Source organism: Rhinolophus ferrumequinum, chromosome X (assembly GCF_004115265.2).
Source record: "Rhinolophus ferrumequinum isolate MPI-CBG mRhiFer1 chromosome X, mRhiFer1_v1.p, whole genome shotgun sequence".
In the NCBI taxonomy this organism is placed as follows: Eukaryota; Metazoa; Chordata; class Mammalia; order Chiroptera; family Rhinolophidae; genus Rhinolophus; species Rhinolophus ferrumequinum.
In genome coordinates, this window is record NC_046284.1 from 53,576,514 (window position 1) to 53,604,135 (window position 27,622).

The following is a 27,622-nucleotide window of genomic DNA, read 5'->3' on the forward strand; positions in this document are numbered from 1 at the left end:
AGAAAAACAAGGCAATGATTATCCCCAATTTCAGGATAGTGGTTACATCTGATGGACGAAGAGAGAGGGCCAGAAGGGGGATGTGATAAGGGAGGTTTCCACAGCGGGCTTTAAGATACTGGAAATAAATGTTCTATTTTTTTAACTTAGGTAGTGAGTACATAGATATTCATTCCTTAAAACAATTCTTTAAGTTTCATATACATTTTATATACCCTTCGGTGAATATTTTGCCATTTTAGAAAAGGAAAAAAAATCAGAGCCCAGAACTAAATGCACAACTCTAGCTAATCAATCATACTAGGAGACAACCATCTCCCTCATTTTGAGTAATTTGACTCCGTTTTGTGAACCGAGGTGAACACTTATACTATTCAATTTTCTCTTATTCTATTTGTCCATTCTTTTCACTTGTCCTCCCAGCCAGTCAAGCTCTCCCCAGAGCCAGATCATCCTCTTAGATACTGATCACCCTCCAGATACTGAAATTTCTGAGCCAGCCAGGCTTGATGTCCAAATTGCAGCTGGCAGATGTGGAGGCTTTTCTGAAAGCTCATGTTAAAGCAACTTCCTGAACATGCTTGCTTCCTGTCCTGCTTCTGCTGAGCTTATCTGTTTATAGCCCAGCCTAATGTCTTTCTTGCAAGGAACCTTAGCAAATGCCTTATCAAGGAAGGGAATGCTTCACATTAGGTCATGTTGATAAGATGATGAGAGCATATTCTGACCCAAGAAGACTGCTATTTCCTGAAGGGATAAATACCCACTAGGGAAAACCCCGGTGGTTCTCATAGGTAGGGCTGGTCTACCAAAGCTGATAACATAGTTCCGTCCAGAGGAGGAAGGCCGAATGTACTTATTTATTCCTGGAAGCTTTGTGGGTAGATGTGCATCTTTCATCTCTTAAAGATTCACAGACCCTAGCTGGACAGAGATTCCAACCCTGAAGAACCTCTCCAGAATCCAGGTTGCTGAATCTTCCTGCTACCTAGAGAGGTTCCAAAGCACCTTTCGACAATGGGAAACTGGGTGGTTAACCACTGGCTGTCAGTTTTGGTTCTGGTAAGTGATGTTGTACTGCCTATTAATTACTTTTAACAGAGTAAAGAGACATCATGTTTGTTAATATTTGTAAAGTTATTTAAAGGGAAAGATTCCATGCCAATATTGGGCTTATCAAGGCCAGTTATCAGTTAAAAAGTCCAACTCTAGGACTGCAGATATATGTTTTGTATAGTCTTCTATGTACGATATATTTCACCATTTTAGAAAAGGAAAATAATCCAACTCTGGAAATTGATAAAGGGACATATAATATGCAATTGCTCATGTTTTCAAGCCACAAGTATTTGAAATTTCAATCTGTTTACATTTTCTGTCTTCTCTTTTCCTTTCCATTTCACTTCTAACTACTGTTATAGAGCATTCATTTCTCCCCATCCTTCCTATACTGCTCACATCAAGATTTCATAAAATCATCGAACATTTGAGTTAGAGGTGATTTTAGAGACCGTCTGGCTCAGCGATGTCCACTAGAAATATAATGTGAGCCACATATGTGATTTTTAAATTTTCTAATGCTTACATTGAAAAAGGTAAAAAGAAATAGGTGAAATTAATGTCTAGTAATATATTTGTTTAACCCAATATGTCAAAAATGTTATCCTTTCAACATGTAATCAGTATTGAAAATATTAATAAAGGTGTTTCTAGCTCTAAAATCCTCTGCGCTTTTTATCCCTCTCTTTTTTCTCAGAGAGTTCATCGCCCATGATGGTGACTCACATTTAACAATCTATCTTTGAATTTCCTCCATCCCTCACCAATCCTGCTGGCAGGCTCAGACTTCTTGTTATCTCTGACATATACTCCTATGCACTACTTTTTTTAATGAAAAATAAATTACTCAAAAAATATTTTTACTCCTTTTTCCTGAAAGGTATTCTGCTCCACTTTACTTTCCATTTATAGTGGAGGAAATGATAGGCGAGGTGAGAAATGGAACTCCTGACTTCCAGATGTCACTGTTTCTCATCATTTGCCTGGTCTACAATTGATTATGGGCGGGCACAGAGGTTCTTGCCTCTGTGTCCCTCTCGGATCCCAAAATGTTTCTGCTCCCTCTAAATAAGTTTCTCTCCTCTATCTTCTGAATCTTGAGATATCAGTGGCTTTCATCTCTTTTTCCATTAGGGTCAAAGAATCTCTGGAAGACACTCATCTCTGAAAGGGTCTCTAAGCAAAGGATGTAGGAAGAAATTAATTGGTAAAGCCAGTCTGGTAACAATGTAACTCTGTAGGCAGCATTCATTGAGCTCTTACTATGCACCAAGCATTGTATTAATTACTTAACATGCATTATTTCACATAAGCCTCACAGCAGTGCTGTGAGGTAGATATTGTCATTATTCTCATTTTACAGGTAAAGAATTGAGGTTCAGAGAGTTAAATCACATGTCTGTCTAAGATTAGAGCTAGAAAGTGGTGGAGCTAGAATTTGAGCCCAAGGAGTTTGATTCCAGTATCACACTTTAAATCACTAGGCCATACTGCTAGAGGTGTGTAAGTAGTTCAGATCTAGTGAATCTGAATGGGCAGGGATATGTTTTAGAAGTATCCCAGTGCCCTAGAGTCCTGCTCAGTTACAGCCTAGCACCTCCAAGCTTGGGCTAGATCCCAACTGGTTGGTCTCCAAGGCAGTGGGCAGTGGGTTCCAATTATCCCCTTTTGCCAATGCAGAGGCAGAGCTTGGAATAGACAAAGCAGTCTTAAGAACTCAAATGAGTCCAAAGCAATGATAGGTTAATTTGCAAAGAGACTCACAATCTAAAAACAGGAAAATGTGTGTCAGGGTGTAATTAAAGAGGCAGGCCCATCTGGAATGGTTTAGTTCTTTTCAGATGAGTATTGTTACAGCTGTTAAATTTGTTCTTTTTCTTTTTTTTTCTTTAGAAATCTATATTCACTGATTGCCATATTTTAGGTAATATAGTTTAAATGCTCTAGTCCAGGAATTGGCAAATGTTTTCTGTAAAGGTCTGGGTAGTACACGTTTTAGGCTTTGCAGGCCATATGGTCTCCATCACACCTAATCAACTCGTTCACTGTATCGTGAAAGCAGTCATAAATAATACAGATATAAGTAGGCATGGCTAAGTTCCAATACCACTTTATTTATAAACACTGAAATTTGAATTTCATATAATTTTCATGTAATAAAATGTCATTCTTCTTTTGATTTTTTCCAACTATTTAAAAATGTGAAAACAAAAATATGTAAAAATTGTTCTCAGTTGTAGGTTGTACAAAACAAGTAATGAGCCAGATTTGGCCCATGGACCTTTGTTTGCAGACCCTGCTCATTAGTGTCTAATGCATGTATCGAAGTGCTAACTCACTCTGAAAATAAGTTAGATACTACAGGAATTACACTGATTTAAAATGAAAACAGATAAATGCAAAATAGCCAAAGGATGACACTATTTTCTACTCCTTATCTCCTCCTGCCCATACCCAAATTTCACTTAATTCTTTGCTTGTTTTACTTGTTTTCCTCTAGGCTACTTGGTTGGGGCTGAATGTTTTCTTGTTTGTGCATGCCTTCCTATTATATGAGAAGGCCGACAAGTACTACTATACAAGAGAAATCCTGGGGGTGAGTATCACAGGTGTAATGTGGGGAATCTCAGCATTTTTCTTATTTCCCACTCTGGCTCCTTTGAGACACAATGCCCCTATTTCCTCTAAGGCTAGAGTTGCCAGAAAAAATACAGGATGCTCAGTTAAATTTAAATTCCAGAAAAATAACAAACCATTTATTTTGGTATAAGTGTCTTCCAAATATTGCATGGATCACAGGTATACAGTAAGTCCTCACTTACCGTCGTCATTAACAGGTTTTGCGACTTTAAGCAAAATGAAGTATAACGAAACCAATTTTACCATAGGCTGGCTTCTGATCAATACTATTATGAAACGACCTTAAATAAAAGACTTTATTCTAGAACCTGCTGTGCTCAAAAATTACAGGTTTCCCCTGCTATCTGAAAGTAGAGTGTTCCTATGAAACATTTTATAAGCCAAAATGACATAAATCAAAGAAGCAATTACCATTAATTTATATGGAAAACTTTTTGAGCATTCCTAGAATCCCCCTGCCAATAACCTACCAAATCATACCAAATACGTTTAATTACGTCCAGTTTTACGCTAAGTGTAACACCCTTACAAGCTCTGATACCTTAAAGCGCATCTGGCTAACATATGCACGAAATGAATCCAGATAAAGCACAGATGTTCATAGACACAGTTGAAAGCTATGGCGGCTTGGTGCTGAGATGCTAAGTGTGGTTCCTGGGAAGGGACATGGCTGGCCACTCTTGCTGCTGAGCGTTTACTCTGCCTCTATAAGGGCTCACTGCAAAACAAACGCTGAACGCCGTTTTCACTTTTCATTCTTTTTCTTTTTCTTTTTTTTTTTTTATGGTTAAAGCAATAATCCTCTTTGGATTTTTATCAGTTAGTGAAAACAGGTACTACCGTGTATGTATGTCATTTGTGAAAGCTAACTGGAGTAATGCGAAGTTTCAAACAGAAGGAGATATCTGTATTCATTTTTTAAGTCTGATGTTCAAATTTAGCTGGATGTTCTGTATTTTTGTTCATTAAATCTGACAGCCCTATCTAGGGCACACTCCCCAGACCTATTAATGAAGAAAATGATTAAGCAGTGTTTTCAAATTGGTTTCTGCAGAAACTCAGGTGCTCCTACAGGGTGTGAGGAGACAGCTGACTGGTAGTGCTCTTGCCCCTGGCCCTACTGCAACCAAAGCAGCCTTCATCTGTCTTACGGACTCCTGCTTACGATTTTATGAGTTTAATTAAAAACAAATTAACAACTTAAAACCACCACTGTGATGACCTTCCATCAAACAAGATGGATACTCAGGGAGGTGTGTGGGGCTGCAGAACTCAAGGTGGGGATCAGGTCAGAGTAACAGGATGGAGAAGGCTAGGGAAGTGGCAAATTAAGAATAGAAGACATGGTGCATATATACAAGAGAATAATAGTCAGCCATAAAAAAGATGACATATTGCTATTTGCAACAACATGGATGGATCTTGAGAGTATCATGCTAAGTGAAATAAGTCAAAAGTAAAAAGACAAGAACTGTATGATTTCACTCATATGTAGGATATAAGACAAAAGGTAACAAATGGACAAATAAACAACCCCCCCAAAAAAACCCCAAACAAACAAACAAAAAACTGGTAGATACAGACAACAGAATGGTGGTTACCAGAACAGAAGGGGAGGATGGGGAGGATGAAGAAGGTAAAGGGGGTCAAATACATGGTGACAGAGGGAGACTAGACTTCGAGTGGTGAGCACACAATAGAGTATACAGATATTGTTTTATAAAGTTGTATACTTGAAAATTGTATGTTATTAACCAATGTAATCACAGTAAATTTAATAATAAAAAAAGAATAAAAGAGGAAGGGTGGAGGTGGATAGGGCACATTGGTGTGGAAGTTTCTAGGAGGAAGCAAGAAGGTGAGAATTGTTCTCTCACAGGCTCATCAATCTGGCCACTACCCGATTAGAGAAGCAAATGTGACTGCTAACTCTAGTAAGTTATTCAGTAACGGGTAAAGGATTTAGTTAAATCCCTTTCTTGATGATGTCTTTTTCTGTTAGCTTTCCGCAAAGACCTGTCTCATGTACGAGTTTAAAGAGAGCTTGTCTTTTTGAAAAAAAATCCTTCTTTTTTTTCTATAATCAAAGGATTCATGTTGAGATCACAACTAATTTGAATGTTCTGTTCATGGCTTATTTCACCCTGCTGTTTTCCATTTTAAGTGTTGGTTTTTGATCCTTCTTTGGAAACTATAACTCCAAAGGAAATGTTAATTTGCTTTATAATAGCTTTTTATGAAGAGAATGATGCAATAAATGTGACTAATTATTAAGAGCTGAATTGCTTTATGACCAAAAAGTCAACAGCGGAAAAATGAATCATGCCTCATGCTGATATCCTGTGGACATTTCATTTTTAAAGGTCTTCTCTATTAAAAAAAATAATTATAAACAATACTGCTTTCAGTGAGGTCAAATGATATAGGAGTGTATAAGTAAAATGTGAAAATCACCTTCACATCTCATTTCCTAAAGATAACCACTGTTAATATTTTGGTGTGTGTGCATATGTAGACATACTGAAATATGCTCACAAATGCATCAGATTGTGCATATGTAGACATACTGAAATATGCTCACAAATGCATCAGACATATGGGTTTTGTTTTGTTTTTGAGATAGGTATACTATTCTTATTCACTTTTTTTCCCTGTATATGGTAAAATTTGGTCTTTTTGGTGTACTGCTCTTTGAGTTTTGATAAACACATTCAGTAGGACACATAGTTTTTGTTTTTGTTTTTGTTTTAACCAAAAAAGGAATCACGTTGTAGACATTGGCTAGAAATTTCTTCTTACACTTGGTTTATCTCAGATATCTTTTCATGTGGGTATGTAACCAGTGATGTGCTGGAACCAGCTAATACCAGCTTGCAGTAGCCAGTTGTATGAATCTCTTACCAACCCTTTGTTCAGTGGTGTTCAATGACATCAAGTTGGTATCTTGAGATCTGCCACAGTGGGAGTATTTACATCATGTAAATTGGAAATCAAGACCCCTGTGTCCCCCCAAAAGCTGATTGTTAAACATTTACCATCCCTACTCCACTTCATATAGCTCTCATCCTTTTAAGAGCATAACAGTCCATGGCATTGATGTGCCATAATTTATTTAATCATTCTGTAGGGTATTTCTTAAATTCATGCTCCCTCTAGAAAAATGCAGAGACTTATTTAATTCACTATGAAGCAGAGCAAATAAGTAGCTGAAGAAGGAGTTTAAATCCATAGTCAACGAGGCATTAATGACAGCAGCAGTTGAAGTAGAACATCAGTTACTGTTGATGTTGAAAAGTGCACATAAATTGGGATATTTCAATGTGCTGCAATGGGAAAAAAGATTTTCTCTAAAAAGAATTCATCCTATACAAATGGCCCCCACTGTGTGAAATTGTAGTTCTATATTTTCAATTCACTTGCCAATTTTAGCCTTAAGAAACCTCTGTGACTCAAATAAGCAAGCTGTGGGAACCAATGTGGAAATGCAGGATCTTTGAGATGAGCAGAGAAGTTTTACTCAGAAATGGAACAGGCTGTCTCTACCAAAAGCAGTTGGAGTGTGACTCAGCAGAGGGAGAAACACAGGTCATGTGGAAGAGCAAGAGATGGAAAACAGTAGGGCAGCTCTTGTTCAATGCGCTGCCTGGCAAATTGTAAGCCATTATGGATGGAGCCATTGTAAGGCAGATCTTGTTTTGGCTTATTAAACCAATATAACGTTGCCCTGGGTTTGGGGTGTATGGAAAATAGTTTTGGGGCCAAAAAGATTATTAGAAAAAAGTCTGAGAAATTGTTAACTCGAACCCATAGTCTTCCTCTTAGCAAGTCATTGACAGGCACACACGTAAGGCTAACCTGTTAGCTGAAGAGCAACAATAACTGTGTGGCTGATATGAGACTGTCACACTCCATAGCCTGCAGTTTGAAGTACATGGAGCTGACTCAGACCAGTTGTACAGGGTTGAGGAAAGAATTTGGATTTAGCTACCATGGAGTTGAGCATATTCTGTCCAGCCTAGACCTAATCAAGCCTGTTTCTGGGCTAAATACTTCTTTGAAGCACTGATTCCTTGTCTCCTTTTCTAGCAGCTTCTACTGGTGGATCAGATTAGTCTTGACGTCTGCTGCCTGGCCACCCTAGGAAATCAGTTTGAAATTCTGTTTGCAGAAGCTCCTCCTTTTCAAATCTCTAAGTTTGAACTTTTTGCTCTGAGAGGTTCACTAGTTTTGCCTAAGCTTTATTCAATTATTAAAAACATCTTAAATACAAGTGCTTAGATCTTGAATTATTTTATTACACAATTATTACATGCTTATAATCGCTACCATAGAAAATACAAAAAAGAGAAAAAATAGTCATATATACACTTTATTCAAACTGCAAATAAAATATATATGATCCTCAAGATTGTTTCACAAATGATAATAATATCACAACTGAGTGCATTAAGCAAACATGCTTGTTGCAAAGTATTATAACCACAGATTGTGTTTTTTAACATGGAATTATTAAATCCTATTCTTTTTCATACTGATAAATGTATAGTCAAACATTTCCAAACCACCGTCATGGGAATTTCTCAAATCAATACTAAATTCAGCAAATTTTTGGTCATTTGCAAACGGAGGGCCTGGCCTGTTTGTTCTAGTTACTGAGAAAGAGGGGAGGAAGCTGCAGCCTGCCCATTTTAAGGTCTCATACAAGTGCTCCCCTGCTAGATGGTGAAATGAAGCAGCTGATGGTCTCTTCTCTCCTCTGCTCTAGTCGGCGTTGGCCTGGGCCCGAGCCTCTGCTCGCTGCCTGAATTTCAACAGCATGCTGATCCTGCTTCCCATGTGTCGAAACCTGCTGTCCTTCCTGAGGGGCACTTGCTCAGTGAGTTCCAACCACTCGTAGGTCAACTTTCACATTAAAGACAAAAGACCCTGGACTCCTCAGTCAGACAGCCCTACACCAAGGCCCTAGGAATAGAAGCCAGAGGTCTCCTTTGGTAGCCAAGGGTATGGGCATATGTGGGTGGGTATTGGCGTGCTCTATGTAAGACATGTTGGTTATGGGTTAGTGAGTTTCATAAAGCCGTCTGGAGACACCTGACTTCGATCACTTTACATTTATAGTTTTGCAGGTGCAGCCTGAAAAAGCAACTGGATCACAACCTCACCTTCCATAAGCTGGTGGCATATATGATCTGCCTACACACAGGTAACTGAGGCTCCCAGATATTCAGAATCTAGTTTCATTCATCCATGCATATAGACATTACAATATGGTAATAATTATGTATAGTTTCAGGTGGGTACTAGACAAGTCAGGGAGATCACTTCTTAAATTATGTAAATGTCTAACCAAATTATGTAAATGTCTAACCAAATGGCTATACACCTGAAATTAATATAAAATAATACTGAATGTCAACTGTAACTGAAAACTTTAAAAAGCAGGGGGAAAAGTGGAGGGTAATAAGAGGTTCAAATTTCCAGATAAAACATATAAGTCATGAGGATGTAATGTACAGCATGGGGAATATAGTCAATAATATTGTGATAGTATGGTACAGTGTCAGATGGTTGCTGGATTTATCATGGTGATCACTTCTTTAGGTATCTAAATGTTGAATAACTATGGTGTACCCCTGAAACTAATATAACACTGTATGTTAACTATATATTTATTTTATTATATTTTAACTATATTCTTAATAAAAACATTTTTAAAAATAAAAAGAAATTTTTATTTTACACCTGGCACTGTTTGCCAGGCAGTGTTCTAGGTCTACATTTTTTTTTGGAACTTACATTCTATTCTTTTGGGAACAGAATATCAAAAAGATCTTGGATCTCTCTGCAGTCAAGGTTTATTTGGCACTTTCTGTGGACTTGGCATACTGCTAGACACTATGTATAGGATTCTCGTTTTCTAAAGGGCATGCCTGCCATTATGTTCCTGAGACAACTCTCATATTCCTTTCCATCTTTCCGTTTAGCTATTCACATCATTGCACACCTGTTTAACTTTGAACGATACAGCAGTAGCCGACAGGCCACAAATGGATCCCTTGCTTCTGTTCTCTCTAGCCTATCTCAAGAGGAAGAGGGGGTTTCTTGGCTAAATCCCATCAAGTCTCCAAATATGGTGAGTTTACTCAATGGCAAAGCATCTGAGTTCTTGTGACGAATATCGAAGGCATGCTATCCTTAGTAGATATTGTGTGAGGCTGATATTTCTCCCTTTTTTTTTAAATTCAAGTTTATTGGGGTGACAATTGTTAGTAAAGTTACATAGATTTCAGGTGTACAATTCTGTAGTACATCATCTATAAATCCCATTGTGTGTTCACCACCCAGAGTCAGTTCTCCTTCCATCACAATATATTTGATCCCCCTTACCCTCATCTCCCACCCCCCACCCCCCTTACCCTCTGGTAACCACTAAACTATTGTCTGTGTCTATGAGTTCTTGTTTCTCATTTGTTTGTCTTGTTCTTTTGTTGTTTTTGGTTTATATACCACATATCAGTGAAATCATATGGTTCTCTGCTTTTTCTGTCTGACTTATTTCACTTAGCATTATAATCTAAAGATCCATCCATGTTGTCACAAATGTTCCTATATCATCTTTTCTTACCGCCGAATAGTATTCCATTGTGTATATATACCACAACTTCATTATCCATTTATCTATCGAAGAACATTTTGGTTGTTTCCATGTCTTGGCCACCGTAAACAAAGCTGTGATGAACATTGGAGCACACGTGTCTTTATGGATAAATGTTTTCAGATTTTTTGGATCGATACCCAGGAGAGGGATTGCTGGGTCATATGGTAACTCTATTCATAATTTTTTGAAGAACCTCCTCACTGCCTTCCACAGAGGCTGCACCAGTCTGCATTCCCACCAACAGTGTATGAGGGTTCCTTTTTCTCCACAGCCTCTCCAACACTTGTTACTATTTGTCTTGTTGATGATGGCCACTCTAACTGGGGTGAGGTGATATCTCATTGTGGTTTTTATTTGCATTTCTCTGATGATTAGTGATGTTGAGCATTTTTTCATATGTCTATTTGCCATTTGTATGTCCTCTTTGGAGAAATGTCTCTTCAGGTCCTCTGCCCTTTTTCAATTGGATTGTTTGGTTTTTTGTTGTTGAGTTTCATGAGTTCCTTGTATATTTTGGATATTAGCCCCATTATCGGAGGCACTGTTTGCAAAAATCTTCTTCCATACAGTTGGATGCCTCTTTATTTTGTCGATGGTTTCTTTAGCTGTGCAGAAGCATTTAAGTTTGATATAGTCCCATTGATTTATTTTAGCTTTTACTTCCCTTGACTTTGGAGTCAAATTCATAAAATGCTCTTTGAACCTAAGGTCCATAAGTTTAGTACCTATGTTTTCTTCTATGCAGTTTATTGTGTCAGGTATTATGCTTAAGTCTTTGATCCATTTTGAATTAATTTTGGTACATGGTGACAGATAGCAGTCCAGTTTCATTCTTTTGCATGTGGCTTTCCAATTCTGCCAGCACCATTTATTGAAGAGGCTGTCTTTTCTCCATTGTATGTTTTTTGCTTCTTTGTCAAAAATTATCTGTCCATACTTATGTGGTTTTATTTCTGGGTTCTCAATTCTATTCCATTGGTCTATGTGTCTGTTTTTTGCCAATAACATGCTGTTTTGATTATTGTTGCCCTGTAGTACAAGCTAAAGTCAGGGAGTGTGATACCTCCAGCACTGTTCTTTTTTCTTAAGATTGCTTTGGGTATGCAGAGTCTCTTGTGGTTCCAAACAAATCTGATGATTTTTTGTTCTATTTCTTTAAAAAATGCCATTGGGATTTTGATGGGGATTGCATTAAATCTGTATATTGCTTTGGGTAATATGGCCATTTTAACTATGTTGATTCTTCCAATCCATGAGCACGGAATGTCTTTCCATTTCTTTGTGTCTTCTTCAATTTCTTTCAAAAATGTCTTATAGTTTTCAGCATATAGGTCCTTCACATCCTTGGTTAAGTTTATTCCTAGGTATTTTATTCTTTTTGCTGCAATTGCAAAAGGAATTGTTTTTTGTATTTCTTTTTCTGAGATTTCATTGTTAGTATATAGGAATGCAATGGACTTTTGTACGTTGATTTTGTAGCCAGCAACTTTACTATATTCGTTGATTGTTTCTAATAGCTTTTTGGTGGAGTCTTTAGGGTTTTCTATATATAGCATCATGTCATCTGCAAAGAGTGACAGTTTAACTTCTTCATTCCCAATTTGGAGGCCTTGTATTTCTTTCTCTTGCCTGATTGCTCTGGCAAGGACTTCCAACAGTATGTTGAAAAGCAGAGGTGATAGGGGGCAGTCTTGTCGTGTTCCTGAACGTAGAGCAAAGGGCTTCAGTTTTTCACCATTAATTATGAGATTAGCTGAGGATTTGTCATATATGGCCTTTGTTATGCTAAGGCATTTTCCTTCTATACCTATTTTATTAAGTGTTTTAATCATAAATGAATGTTGTATCTTGTCAAAATCTTTTTCTGCATCAATTGATATAATCATATGATTTTTGTCCTTTATTTTATTTATGTGATGTATCACATTGATGGATTTGTGGTTGTTGAACTATCCTTGTGCCCCGGGGATGAACCCCACTTGGTCATGATGAATAATCTTTTAAATGCATTGTTGTATTCGATTTGCTAGAATTTTGTTTAGGACTTTTGCATCTGTATTCATCAGAGATATTGGTCGATAGTTTTCTTTTTTTGTGTTATCCTTACCAGGTTTTGGTATCAGGGTAATGTTGGCCTCATAAAATGAGTTAGGGAGTACTGTCTCTTCTTCAGTTTTCTGGAAGAGTTTGAGCTGGATGGGTATTAGATCCTCTTTGAAGGTTTGGTAGAATTCACTAGTGAAGCCATCTGGTCCCGGACTTTTGCTTTTGGGAAGGTTTTGGATGACTGATTCAATTTCGTTACTGGTGATCGGTCTGTTTAGATTTTCCATTTCTTCATGGTTTAGCCTAGGAAGGCTATATGTTTCTAAGCACTTGTCCATTTCTTCTAGGTTATTGAATTTGGTGGCATATAGTCCTTCATAGTATTCTCGGATGATCCTTTGTTTTTCTGTGGCATTGGTGATAACTTCCCCTTTTTCATTTCTGATTTTGTTTATTAGTGTCTTCTCTCTTTCTATCTTAGTGAACCTAGCCAAGCGTTTGTCAATTTTGTTAATCTTTTCAAAGAACCAGGTCTTTGTCAGATTAATTTTTTCTATTGGCTTTTTGTCCTCGATTTCATTTAGTTCTGCTCTGATTTTTATTATTTCCTTTCTTCTGCTGACCTTGGGTTTCACTTGTTCTTCTTTTTCTAGTTCTTTAAGGTGTAACGTGAGGTTATTTATTTGGGATTTTTCTTGTTTCTTGAGATAGGCCTGTAATGATATAAATTTCCCTCTTAAAACTGCTTTTCCTGCATCCCCAAAATTTTGGTAGGGTGTATTTTCATTGTCATTTGTTTCTATGTATCTTTTGATCTCTCCTCCAATTTCTTCTTTGACCCGGTCATTCTTTAAAAGTATGTTGTTTAATCTCCATGTATTTGTGTTTTTTCCTGCTTTCTTTTTGCAGTTGATATCCAAATTCAAAGCCTTGTGATCAGAGAATATGCCTGGCATGATTTCAATCTTCTTAAATTTGCTGAGGTTAGTTTTATGTCCCAATATATAAATATATAAATCTCTCTATCATTGAGAATGTTCCATGTACATTAGAAAAAAATGTATCGTCTGTTTTAGGATGAAGTGCTCCATAAATGTCAGTTATGTCCATTTCATCTAATGTGTCATTTAGGGCTGCTATTTCGTTATTTATTTTCTGTTTGGATGATTTATCCATAGTCAATGATGTATTTAAGTCCCTTAGTATAATTGTGTTTTGGTCAATTTCTCCCTTTAGTTCTGTTAGTAGTTGCATGGTATATTTCGGTGCTCCCTGATTGGGGACATAAATATTGATGACTGTTATGTCTTCTTGTTGTACAGTCCCCTTTACCATTATGAAATGTCCATCTTTGTCTCTTGTTACCTTTTTCACCCTGAATTCTTTTTCATCAGATATCAGTATGACTATACCTGATTTTCTCTGGATACCACTTCCTTGGAGTGTCAATTTTCACCCTTTCACTTGGAGTCTATGCTTGTCCTTGTAGCTGAGATGTGTCTCTTGGAGACAGCACATGGTTGGGTTTAGTTTTTTGATCCAATCTGCTACTCTGTGCCTTTTTATTGGTGAGTTCAGTCCATTTACATTTAGGGTGATTGTTGATATGTGAGGATTTCCTATCATTCTATCTTTAGTTTTCTGGTAAGATTGTGTCTCTATGCTTTCTTTGCCTTTCTGTTGTTGTCCATTATTCCTGTGTGGTGGTATTCTTTGATGTTTCCTTCTGTTTCTTCTTTGATTACAGTATATGTTTCAGTTCTGGAGTTTTTTTGAATAGTTACCCTTATGTTTATGTAAAGAAAGTTTGATATTTAGAGTATTCCATTTTCTTCAGCATGCTTACTTTCTCCATTCCCATATTCTGGTTCAGGCCTTTACTATTCCCCTTTTTATGTTGTGGTTGCCACAAAATGTCCCTGTTGATGGTGGTCGAATAGCCTCCTGTTGTGTTTCTTGTAGTGCAGGTCATGTATTAGAAAATTCCCTCAGCTTCTGTATGTCTAGAAAGGTCTTTATTCCTCCTTCATATCTAAAGGATATCTTTGCTGGATACATTATTCTTGGCTCATAATTTCTCTCTTTCAATAGTTTAAACATTTGGTTCCACTCCCTGCTGCCTTGTAGAGTTTCTGCTGAGAAATCTGATGATAATCTAATGGGCTTTCCTTTGCAGGTTACTGTGTTCTTTTCCCTGGCTGCCTTGAGGATTCTTTCTTTGTCATTGATTTTAGACAGCTTGAATACAATGTGCCTTGGAGACGGCCTGTTGGGTTTGAGGTAATTAGGTGTTCTTTTTGCTTCTTGGATTCGAGGATCCAGTTCTGTCCACAAGTTTGGGAAGTTCTGATCGACGATTTGTTTGAATATATTCTCTGTTCCCTTCTCTCTTTCTTCTCCTTCTGGTATGCTCATTATTCTTATATTGCTCTTTCTGATGGAGTCAGAAAGTTCTTGTAGAGTTCTTTCATTTCTTTTAAGTCTCAAGTCTCTTTCTTCTTCCATCCGTGTCATTTCCAGGTTTCTATCTTCATTGTCACTGATTCTTTCTTCCATCTGGTCAACTCTACTACCTAAGCTGGCTATTTCATTCTTAATTTCTTCTATTGTGTTCTGAATCTCCTGTAATTCTATTTGTTTCTTTTTAAAAATTTCAATCTCTTGCGTAAAATGCTCATGTTGTTCTTTGATTGTGTTTCTGAGTTCATTAAACTGCCTTTCTGTGTTTTCTTGCATCTCATTGAGTTTTTTCAGAACTGCAATCTTGAATTCTCTGTCGTTTAAGTCACATAATTCCGTATCTTTAAGTTTGTTTTCTGGAGACTTTCTGTTTCTTTCTGAGCTGTCTTGTTGCCTTCGTTATTTATGGCAATTAATGATTTATTATTTCTCTTCCTAGACATCTACAGGAGTGAGTTCTGCAACAGGTTGATAGGAAGAGGTCTTTCTTTTGTTTTCCAGTACGTGCTTGTAGAATGATTTATTTTCTCTCCAACTGTGCCTTTTTTTTCTCTCTCACACTGTAGTGTTATGTTTTCTCTGCACTATTCCAGCTTCTCACACAATGGGGGGATTCCCTGGAAGTGGGGCTTCTGCTCTGTTAACAGTTTGCCTGGGTCGTAGGGTGCCATGTCCCTGTGGGGCTGCGGAGAGCTTTTGAAGTTCCAAAGCTCTTCCTGCACCAGATTCAGACCCCGTATGTTTCAGCAGTTCTGTTTACTCCTGCAGGGATCCGCCCAGATGGGTGGGCACATGGGCGGGGTGAGTTGTGAGAGGTGGCCCAGAGCACTGGCGGGACCACCACCACAGCCAGTCCTGTTTCCATAGCTCCCTCCCCTTTGCCTTAACTAGTTGGGCTGTGAATCTGTGTCTCTGGACCATAGTTCTCAGAACTGCAAATATTCTGTTCTTTTGATCTGACACTGCTACTGTCCCGCTCTAGCACTGGCAGCAGGTATGGGTGGGGTGAGCTCTGGGAAGGTAGGGAGGGGGCGGCTAGTCTCAGTTTCTGTTCTATGCTCAGCAGTGAGGGCTTAAACCACCGTTTTCATCCTTCTTCCCTCAGTCTTTTCTCCGAGGTCTCTGCCGTGACCGTTGGGTTCAGCTGTGTTATATGCTGTCCCCTCAGCCCCATGGGCCATAAACGGAGCCCTTGCAGTCCAAGTTCTTCCCTCTCCCACAGCTGCGGTAGTTCCGGGATGCAGTGAGCTCGGAGCAGGGAGCGGCTCTGTCCCTGTATTTCTCCCTTCCCTTCTTCCCTGCTAGCGCAATTTGCCCCCCTTTAGATGAATTCAGTAGTGAGCCTCTTTGTCTTGCCTGTCTGCTGTGCAGGGAGTCCTTTGTGGAGTTATGGTTGTTCAATTCGTTGTAAATTCCAGGGGAGATTTCCAGAGGTTCACCTCACACTGCCATTTTGATGATGTCACTCCGATATTTCTCCTTTCATAGACAGTGACATATGTGACATTCACCAGCATTCCTGGTCTCACTGGAGTGATCATCACAATAGCTCTGGTTCTCATGGTGACTTCAGCTACGGAGTTTATCCGGAGGAATTATTTTGAGGTCTTCTGGTATACACACCACGTTTTTATTATTTACTTCATCGGCTTAGGGATTCATGGCATTGGGTAAGGTCCACAATCTCCTTTCTCATGCACCAGACCCTGACCTTGCATAATTCTTTGCTCCAAACTGTCCTCCTTTGTCTATTTCAGTGGAATTGTACGGGGTCAAACGGAAGAGAGCATAAAGGAGAATCATCCTCACAGGTGTGCAGAGTCTTTTGAGACGTGGAATGATCATAACTCCCACTGTAAGCCTCCCCGGTTTGAAGGGCACCCCGCTGAGGTAAAAACCCTATGGACAAGGGTAGACTCTTGTTAGGAGCTGTTATTGTTGTTATTATTACTTATTATTATTATTAGCTCAGCGGCTATATTCACAAGGTTCCTACCATCAAGGAATTACAATATCACTGGCAACAAACTAGTGAACTATCATTAGCAGATAACCCTTAAGAAGAACTGCTAATGGTTAGTGTGTGTTGTGAGACCCTCTCGAGAGGAAATAATGATAACCCGCATTATTAATAGTATTTACCATGGTCCAAGTTTGCTGCATAGCATAGATTATCTCATTTATACATAGCAATAACCTATGAGGTAGGTACTTCTTTTGTCTCCATTTTGAGACAAAAAGGACTAGGATTCAGAGAGATTAAGTGAATTGTGAAGCTCTCACAATAAGTAACTTGTGGGGCTGGAATTCAAGCCCAGGCCTTTTGAATCCCAAAGATTATGCTGTTAACCACTGTACTATCCCAAAACTTATTTGTGAGAACCCAGTCAATGTTTTTGAGAAAAAGAAAACTTTTTTTAGCTTTATTGAAGTATAGTTGATAAAATTGTATATACTTAAAGTGTATAATGTGATGAATGATATATGTATATTTTGTGAAATGATTACTGCAGTGAGTTTAATTAACACATCCATCACTTTACATAGTTACCATTTGTGTGTGTGTGTGTGTGTGTGTGTGTGATGAGAATGCTTAAGATCTATTCTCTTGGCAAATTTCAAGTACACTATATGGTACTATTAACTAACATCATCATATTGTACATTGGATCCCCATAACTTATTCATCTTATAACTGAAAGTTTGTACCCTTTCACCAACATCTCCCCATTCTGCCCCCACCCTGATCCCCACCACCAGCCCCTGATTAACCACCTTTCTACTCTGTTTCTATGAGTTCAACTTTGTTTTTAAAAGCATTCTTGAGGTTGGCTTTCATTGGTGTTATAAGAACATACTTGGAAATTATTGTTAGACAATGGATGATGAAGAAACTGGATTCCAGGGAACCCAAGGTGTGCCTCAGGGTAATTATGTGAATATAATGACTTATCTTTGATTGCTCATAAAATATGTTAGATTGAGGAATAAATGGAAAAGAAAAGTTAACTTGTGTTGCCTCAAAGTGATCTCAGGATGATTAAAGTCTTTAGATCAGATGCAGAATGAAGAGCAATAGCTCAGTCCTCATCGAGAAAGGGAAAAATATCTTTAAAAATATGCCCTAAAGTTGTCAATTTAAATCAGTGGGGAAAAGACACAGTATTTAATAATTTTCTTTAGGATAATAGAATAAACATCTAGGAAAAAAAGCTGTATCTTTATTCTACACTTTACACTAAAATATGGATCAAGGATGCATGCATCAAGAATTTAAATGTTAAAAAAAAAGAAAGAAATCATAAAAGCCCCCTAAGACCACATGGGATTTTTTTTTTCTAATTCTGGAGTATTAGTAAAAACTACTCTCTAAATAAGATAAAAAATCTCGAAGCCAGAAAAGGGAAGATAATAAAGTTGGATTAGTATATATTCAAACTTATTAGCTTTATATATTCAAATTTATTATCCTTTATATATATATATATATATTATATATGTGTGTATATATATATGTTTATATACACATATATATTATATATATATATATATAATTTTGTGTGGCAAAAAAAGACACATCATAAATAAAAACACATCATAAATAAATAAAGACAGGCAACAAATTACTAAGGAGGAAAAGTATTTACAACTTATACACCATGAACTAATTTCCTAATATATGATTACTACAAATCAATAAGAAAAAGCCTACTATGCTATATACCTGAAACTAATATAAAATAATATTGAATGTCAACTATAATTGAAAAATTAAAAAGGAGGGGAAAGGTGAAGGCGAATAAGAGGTTCAAATTTCCAGGTATAAAACAAGTAAGTCTCGGGGATGTAACGTACAGCATGGGGAATATAATCAATAATATTGTGAGAGCATACTACAGTGTCAGATGGTTGCTGAACTTATCATGCTGATGACTTATTTAGGTATACAAATATTGAAAAACTATGGTGTACTCCTGAAACTAGTATAATATTGTATGTTAGCTACATTTTAATAAAAATCTTTTTAAAAATTGTCAAGATCATCAAAAACAAAGAAAGTCTGAGAAACCATTACAGCCAAGAGGAGCCTAAGGAGACAGGATGACCAAATGTAACATTATATCCTGGATGGAATCCTGGAAGAGAAAAAGGTCATTAGACAAAAACTGAGGAAATGTGAATAACATACAGACTTCAGTTAAGATTCATGTCTCAATATTGGTTCACTAATTGTAACAAATGTAACACACTAATGTAAGATGTTATTATAATAACAGGGGAAACTGCATGTGGGGTATATCAGAATTCTCTGTACAATTTCTCCTCTTTATTCTGGAAATTTTCTATAAATCTGTTCAAAAATAAAAAGTTTACTTAAAAATAAGAAAAAGCCTAACAACCAAATAAAAAATAATAGAAGATATGAACAGAAATATCACAGAAATGAAGATTTATGTTAATCTTAAATATATGAAATGATGCTTAATGTTATTCATAATGGAAGAAATGCAAAATAAAACTACATTAAGATACTCTTTTTTTAACCAAACAGATTAGCCAAGATCAAAGAGCCTGTCTGCTCATGAGCTGTGTTGGCATTGCTCTCGCGCATTACTGGTGAGAGTGTAAACTTATACAACTGCTTGTAAGGGTGATTTGGCAGTATTTACCAAACTTTAAAATTCTACTTCCAGGAGGTTTTCTAAAAACATACTTGCATAGGTGTTAAATTACATGTGTTAGGTTATTCATTGTAGCATTGCTTGATAGAACAAAAGATTGGAAATAAGTGCCCATCGATAGAAGACTAGTTAAATTATGGGAACTTCCTACAATGGAATACTCTACAACCATTAAAGTGAAAGAGGCAGCTGCATAGGTATGAACACGGACCGATCTCTAAGACGTTAAATAAAAAAAAGGCAGGGTAGTGTGTATAGTCTGCTACCATTTGTACTTAATGCAATGTTATCACTTAAATGCATATTCCCAGAAGGATTCATGAAATAATAACATTCATTGTCTCTGGGGAGCTGGGTGACAGAGATGGAAGGGAGATTTGTACTTTTGAATTTTGTGCAATGTACATGTATTACTTATTTAAAAAATAATTTTAAAAGGACATACCTGGCATATGTTAACAGCACCTTTCATTTCAAAAGTCAGTGGAACTGTAAGTTATAATCAGAGACCTTCTGTATTATTCGACACGAGGCCCTTAAAGACAGGAACCTATAAAGCTTGATCAGCCCCTTACTAGCTGTTAATTCCCTGTCTTACCTTGCACATCAACATCTATCATTTTCTCCTAGATTGCCTGAGATAAGGTATATTTGGCCTATTTGGAGGTAGACTGAAAACTCAAGTGTTGCTTTGATGGGTCAAGTGATACCCTAAGGGAGAGGACACCAGTTTTGCCACCTATTTAAATGTACTGGTTTGTTTCTTTCATAAACATTAAAAAGTACTCTCTCCACATTCTCCCCATTTAAAAATTATAAAAATAACTCACGTTTATGTACAGTTTGGAAAACGCAGAAAAATATTCAGAGGAAAATAAAAATTTTAGAGTTCTACCACTTAGAGATAATATTTTTTTCCTCTTCATCTATATCATTGGATACTTTCCTCTGTTGTCAAATATTTTTTCTGAAACATGTTTTTAGAAAGCTGTATGGTATACCATTTTTCATATTTTTTCTACATGGTTATTTTTAATGACCTTGCGGGCAATAGGCTAAGTGAAATAAGTCAGACAAAGACAAATACCGTATGGTGTCACTTACATGTGGAATCTAATAATAATTTAAAAAAACCTGAGCTCATAGATACAGAGAAGAGATTAAAGGTTACCGGAGGCAGGGATGGTGGTGGACAAAATGGGTGAAAGTGGTCAACAGGTACAAACAAATAAGTCCTGTGGGTGTAATGTACAGCATGGTGACTACAGTTAATAATACTGTATTGCACGTTTGAAAGTTGCCAAGAGAGTAGATCTTAAAAGTACTCGTCATAAGAAAATATTTTTGTAACTATCTAAGGTGTTAACTAGAGTTGTGGTGATGATCATTTTGCAATATATACAAATATCGAATCATTATGTTATACACCTAAAACATATAATATTATATGTCAATTATATCTCAATACAAAAAAATAAATTAAAATTTTAAAAAGTTTGGTATTGACAAAAAAATGTATAGTACACCATTTTGTCTTTTTTTTTCCTTAGGAAAACTAATGCGGCCATTACTATACTTGTATACTTTGTGCACACTTTAATTCTTTCTTTTCTTTCTTTTTTTTGGGGGGGGAGCTGAATTCATGTCTTCTGAATTCGGCTAGGGATTTTTTCCAAATAAGAAGTAGCATCAGATTGTATAATACCCACTCTCAGGTTCACTACCCCATCTCTGCCCTTTTTCTCCCCAGAGTTACCCAAGGAAGTTATTTACCTGAAACAGAATAAGAAACCTCATTCCACACAGTTCTGATGTATCACACTTGAACAATTGTGCAAGAAAGGACATGACTTAACATTGCTAGGGAATACATTTTCAGTAGCTCCTGTGCATATAGAAGCAACTTGCTACCTTTAAGAAGATCTCAGGGATAGAAAGATTGCTTTGAAAAAAAATGTAGACAAGATAAAAAGCATATTACTATGTTAGGTGTTTTGATTACCTGAGAAAAGAGGTGATGGATAAGTACCAAGTTTTATATATTGTTGTTATCAATAGTGTCAGCCACGTACTTTCCCTTTTGTGTTAGTTTTGTTATTAATCATCTGCTTCTATTCCACATCTACCGTCTCTGTTGGTTTTTCAGATTAGACAAGTTGTCCTACAAAACAGTCTTAGACTCTTAAAATTTTATATATATATATATATATATATATATATATATATATATATATATGTGTGTGTGTGTGTATGTATGTATGTATGTATGTATGTATATATTTACCGTGTACTTAATTTCTGTGCTTTTCTTTTGCTTCCTGGTGAAACCTGTAAAATTTCAGGAAGTGATCTGCTTTATGAGTAACAGATTAGCAAACAAAACCATTGTAGTTTATTCCTTTCCATTTGTGTCCTCAAGATTTGGTAAAATTAGTGACTTAATAATGATACACATCAGACAACTCAATCAATATTTATTGAATGAGGGAACAAACTGCTACACAAGTAAATTCTAAACAAGAGATTAATGTATAACCACATTCTTTACTCTGTTTCTGTGCAGTCTTGGAAGTGGATCCTTGCACCAGTTGTTCTTTATATCTTTGAAAGGATCCTCCGATTTTATCGCTCCCAGCAGCAGGTTGTGATTACCAAGGTAAAGCATATGCAATTACATCTTGCCATGATAAGAGTTCTGTTCTTCCTGATTATAGAAATAAATTGCCATGTCATCAACCTGAAGAGAATAAAAAAAGAATTTGGGGGTAACATAATACTTCAGTTCCTCCAGTGCTGGACAGAACCATGGGAAGAGAGGTTAGACAGAAATCATCACCATGGGTCTATGTCTGAGACTGCAAAACTGGCAGCCTGCGCCAGATCTAACCCATCGACGTATTCTATTTGGCCCACACATCTGATTGTTTAGAAAGTCAAACTGGTTGCTAACACTTAAAAATTTGGATGGAGGCTTTTACATTAAAAATGGCATTTCTGGCTTCTCTTGAAGAATCAGGTGAACTGATAGCATTGAGTCGCCATCTGGTAGTGCCAACATTGTCTGGGCTAAGTAACTGCTGCCCCCATTTGAAAGGACGTGCTCACAGTTCACCACTGTCACGAGTCCTCCAACTTTACTAATTTACTTTGTCTTCCTGCCCCTGTCTCCATTTGAAATTGTTTCCTTTGGTCTCTGTGCTTCATTCACAGGTTGTCATGCATCCATCCAAAGTTTTGGAATTGCAGATGAACAAGCGTGGCTTCAGCATGGAAGTGGGACAGTATATTTTTGTGAATTGCCCCTCAATCTCTTACCTTGAGTGGCATCCCTTTACTCTGACCTCTGGTCCAGAGGAAGACTTCTTCTCCATTCATATCCGAGCAGTAGGGGACTGGACAGAAAATCTCCTAAGGACTTTTGAACAACAGCATTCACCAGTTCCCAGGTAGGTCCTGGACAGTAGCAGAGACCTAGATCAGGAATGCCAACAGGCAGGAAAGAGAAAACAAATCCTTGTTGAACCTGAAGTCTGGTACAATAGAATATGATGAATATAAACAGGCCCAAAATCAGCCGTGGAAACCACTAAGTCCCTAGGAGGATGTTTGAGGTTGGGGGTGGAGGTGAGACTTCATTTGCCTGTTGTCTTCTGCCTTCTGCCAGGATTCAGGTGGATGGTCCATTTGGTACCGCCAGCGAGGATGTTTTCCATTATGAAGTGGCTATGTTGGTCGGAGCAGGAATTGGGGTCACCCCCTTTGCTTCCATTTTAAAGTCCATCTGGTACAAATTCCAGCATGCAGATCACAGCCTCAAAACACAAACGGTACACTCCCTCATGCCACTTTTCATCTGGTCTGGGCTTGACTAATGCATTGCTGTCGTGGGTTGAGCTCTTTACAATTGATAAGAGTAACCCTCCCTGGAGTTATAAGAGCAAGTGATCACTTCTCTCTGCCAAGGCATCTGCTTCTACAGATTAACCATAAGAACAGGGTCTTCATTTTCAATTTGGAGTTAAAATCACCTTGAACCAAAGATGACATTGGTCTCTGTGCTCCATAAGGCAAGTTGTCAGGACTCGGGACATTCATGCTGCCTAATGTTTGCTGCTCCGTAGAGGTGATTTTTCAGGTCGCCCTACAGTTGACCAACAAATATAGAATATATCTACCTGATCATGTCACCACAGTCCGTATCATAAAGGGAACTTAATAAGGCTATGTTTTCTCTTGCTGGTTCCAGATCTATTTCTACTGGATCTGCAGGGAGATAGGTGCCTTTGCCTGGTTCAATGACCTATTGGCTTCCCTGGAACAGGAGATGGAGGACTTAGGCAAAGTGGGTTTTCTAAACTACCGTCTCTTCCTCACCGGATGGGACAGCAATATCGTGAGTTCAAACAACACACTAATTCCCATGTTGGATGCAAGCTGAATGTCAGACAAAAGATCATGCATGCTGATGGGAAATAATTATTTCTTGTGATTTCCTACATGTCCTCACCCTCACGTCCAAGTTTTAAAATGGCTGAAAGAAGAGACAGTTACCAGGACCTGCTTTTTCTAACTTTTTATTTCTCTGACTCCAGGCTGGTCATGCAGCATTAAACTTTGACAAAGCCACTGACATCCTGACAGGTCTGAAACACAAAACCTTCTTTGGGAGACCTATGTGGGACAATGAGTTTTGTACAATAGCTACCACCCACCCCAAGTAAGTGTATTCTCCTCTGGTTAGTTGAGTTTGCAGAACTAAGGTTTGGGAAAGGTATTACAACATGTTGAACACCCTTTGGAAAAGATCTCTGGGGCAGAAACTATTTGCACCATTCTTAGATCCCTGCTTAAAACTAAGGAAATTCCATCCGGGGTTTTAGCCAAATAAGGGTCATGATCTTGTAATTGAGAACATGTTTGCTGCTCCTACAAGCTCCTATTCAAATAGTGAGGCAAGGAGACTCAGTTCTGATCTGTATTACTAAACAAAATAGAGAACTGGAACAATTCATATGCATTGCTTTTGGCCTTAGTGAGCTCTACTTAAAGTAGCAAGTGTTGGGAGTACATTATCTAATTAACTGATTACCTGACCTTGGTCTTTCTGGAGGGGTTTTGAGACATGATAGAGCGTATAGGAAAACGTGGTGCCATGAGATCATCCATTCTGATGGGAAAGAGATTAAGCTGATCATGTTAGATAAATTCCCAGAACAAGTTGGCAGGTGAAGATCAATTCAATTCCACAAACATTACTGGTTACCTTCTATAAGCTCAGCACTCACTATTCAGGAAGCTTTGGAGGCTGAAAGACAAACTCAATATGGTTCTTGCCTTCAAGGAGCACACATTTTAATATGAGATGCATACGATCAACTCAACGCAGACCGATGCACTCCATGAAACAAGTGCATGGACAATGAGGGAGTGAAACTCTATGCCCACATGGGGTGATCTGGAAAGCATTAATGAAGGCAGTGGTCACTCAGTAACTTGAATTCAGATGATCCTGGGTCCTAATGCTAGTTCTGAGACTTCCCAGGTCTGGGATCTCGAGCTAGAAGACCCTCTGATCTTCAGATTTCTCATCTGTAAAATGGGGGTTATGTTAATAGATGCCTGCTCTCTCACTTGCAGGATTGTTGTGAATATTAAGCGAGACAATGTTCTGTAAGCAGCAAATAAGCAAGAGAGATTATTTTAATTAGTGGGTCGAGTTGACCATAGTTGAAATTATGATTGTTAAGAGTGATAGAGAGAGACAGACTACAGAGTATTAAGGAATGCTTACATTATGTAGGAAGGGAGAAAGATGAACCAGGGAAGAAGGAGGAGAATGTGAAGTAGTGTCACAGAATCCAAGGGAGGAAATACTAGAGAAGTGTGGTCAACAGTTTTGGAGGAGTGGCAGGGTCTGGGAAAGGCTTGTTTAACATAAAGATGATCTAAGCATATTTAGACAAACCAGGAGCAAGTAGATAGGAATAAAATAAATATACAAAAGGGGGAGAGGGCTAGGATTGCCATAATAAAAGACAGGCAATAATAAGAGTTGACAAGGAAGTGCAGAAATTGTAGGAGGATTCCTCCTACATTTCTTGTTGGAATGTGAAACGGTGCAAACCTTGGGGAAAACGCATTTCCTCAAAATGTTAAACATAGAGTTCTCACATGACCCAGCAATTTCACTCCTAAGTATGTTCCCAAGAGAAACAGAACATATGTCCATGAAAAAACTTGTACACAAATGTACATAGAATAGCCCAAAAGTGGAAAACAACCCAAGTGTCCATCAATAGATGAATGGATAAACCAAATGCGGTAGGTGCATACAATGGAATGTTATTCAACTGTAAAAAGGAATGAGGTACCGATACATGCTACAACATGGGTGAACCTTGAAAATAGTATGTTAAGTGAAAGAAACCAGACAATAAGGCCACATACGATTTCATTTATATGAAATGTTCACAATTGGCAAATCTAGAGACAGAAAGTAGATTTGGTTGTCTAGGGCTGGGGGTGAGCAGTTAGGAAGAAATGAGGAGCGACTGCTAATGTGTGTGGGGTTTCTTTCTGGGATGATGAAAATGTTCTGATTAGAAAGTGGTGATGGTTGCCCACCTTTTGGCTATACTAAAAAGCACTAACTGCACACTTTAAAAGGATGAATGTTATGACATGCAAATTACCTCAATTAAGTAAAAATGAGGGGAGAAGAAGGTATGAGAGAAGGAGGAAGAGGGAGAGACCCAGAGAATAGATTACCCTTCACTGCCTCTTCAGTGAGAAATTTTGAAGTGGGGTTCAAATGGATGGGTTTAATGGCAGCTGACACATATGCACTTGCTATGTACCAAGCATTTTTCTGACTGCTTTGTGTTTTCATTTAAACCTCAAAACAACCCTATGAGGTGGGTACTCTTTTTGTCCCCTTTTGACAGGTGTGGGGTGGGGTGGGGAACAGTAACACAGAGAGGTTAAGAAACTTCCCGAAGTCACACAGCTGGACAAGTGTCGGAGCTGGGATTTGAACTCAGGCAGACTTGCTCTCTAGTCTAGCTAGCACTTAACCACCACAGGGCACAGAATCTTCTGTCTGTTCTCTATAGGCTAGGCAAGGCTGAGTGCTAAGGGCTGGAAGCACATTTGGGGCTTACAAGCAGTAAAGGTGAGAAAAGTACTATGAAGAACATGAGGGGAGTCAACAACAGAATTTTTATGCAAGGTTGTTGGGAGTAGTAAAGGCCTGCAGAGGCCGGCTGTCCATTCTCACGAACATCACAGCCTTTGATGCATTCTAGCCCTGACTACTGTTCTATTCTTGCAGGTCTGTGGTGGGAGTCTTCTTGTGTGGCCCTCAGGCTTTGGCAAAGAGCCTGCGCAAGTGCTGTCACCAATACTCCAGTCTGGATCCTAGGAAGGTTCAATTCTTCTTCAACAAAGAAAATTTCTGACTTATAGGAATAAGGATGCTAATCTGCATTTAGTCTCTCCTTTGTATCCTCAACAACTGACTTGGTATGGTCAGGTTTGGGCAGCCACTTAAGACAATAATATCTCTTGTAAGCCTTGACTCCCTGGCATTTGTTTTTTGGATTCAACTTTGTTGTCACCGAGGTTCAAGAACCTAAGAACTTCAGAAGTCACAATATTTGCAAAGCCCACGGAATCTTTCTTGGGAAAATAACTAAATCATTCTGGAATGCCATGACTACAGCAAAGCCTCATAACAGAGGTGGTTAACAACTTAACCCAGGGTGATTTTGTTGATTCCAGTCGTTACTATTCCTGGACTTCGGGTCATATTCTCCCCTCCCTCCCACCCTCAAAGAAAATTTCTAAGTACGGTGATTTTTTTAAACAAAAATTTATTTAAGAATTATTAACAAAAACATAATAATAAGCATAAATAATAAAACAAACATGAAATTACCAAGAACCCCATCATTATATTACACTATGTACATTCTTACTGTTATTTTAACATGGTCTTTTCCAGTGTGAACAGCAATTTATGCTTTACTTATTTTTGCTTGTCAAAAAACGAAGGATTTTTTTCTTTGTTTTATCAATA

General features: G+C 37.8%; 1 protein-coding gene across 3 annotated transcripts; it reads left to right on the forward strand.

Moving 5' to 3' along the window:
• The first annotated feature begins 813 nt into the window (after positions 1 to 813).
• Positions 814 to 27,339, forward strand: NOX1 (NADPH oxidase 1). 3 transcript variants are annotated; one of them, XM_033111749.1, is made up of 13 exons: positions 814 to 1,062; positions 3,560 to 3,655; positions 8,465 to 8,575; positions 8,818 to 8,902; positions 9,684 to 9,832; positions 16,352 to 16,533; positions 16,621 to 16,753; positions 22,109 to 22,201; positions 22,756 to 22,991; positions 23,210 to 23,372; positions 23,792 to 23,938; positions 24,138 to 24,262; positions 26,876 to 27,339. In XM_033111749.1, the coding sequence occupies exons 1-13, from the start codon at positions 1,018 to 1,020 to the stop codon at positions 27,000 to 27,002; spliced, it is 1,692 nt and encodes a 563-aa protein (XP_032967640.1). In that variant the 5' UTR covers positions 814 to 1,017; the 3' UTR covers positions 27,003 to 27,339. The 3 variants fall into 3 exon arrangements, with proteins under 3 accessions (XP_032967640.1, XP_032967662.1, XP_032967651.1); XM_033111771.1 differs by lacking the exon at positions 23,792 to 23,938 and having other exon boundaries at positions 932 to 1,062; positions 26,876 to 27,120; XM_033111760.1 differs by lacking the exon at positions 8,465 to 8,575 and having other exon boundaries at positions 932 to 1,062; positions 26,876 to 27,097.
• Positions 27,340 to 27,622: the final 283 nt, after the last annotated feature.

Bases quoted from the DNA above. Each gene is read 5' to 3' on its own strand.
- NOX1 (XM_033111749.1), top strand. From the start codon at position 1,018: ATGGGAAACTGGGTGGTTAACCACTGGCTGTCAGTTTTGGTTCTG. The intron at 22,202-22,755 runs GTAAAGCATATG...CTTCATTCACAG, and splicing joins AGCAGGTTGTGATTACCAAG to GTTGTCATGCATCCATCCAA. The intron at 24,263-26,875 runs GTAAGTGTATTC...CTATTCTTGCAG, and splicing joins ATAGCTACCACCCACCCCAA to GTCTGTGGTGGGAGTCTTCT.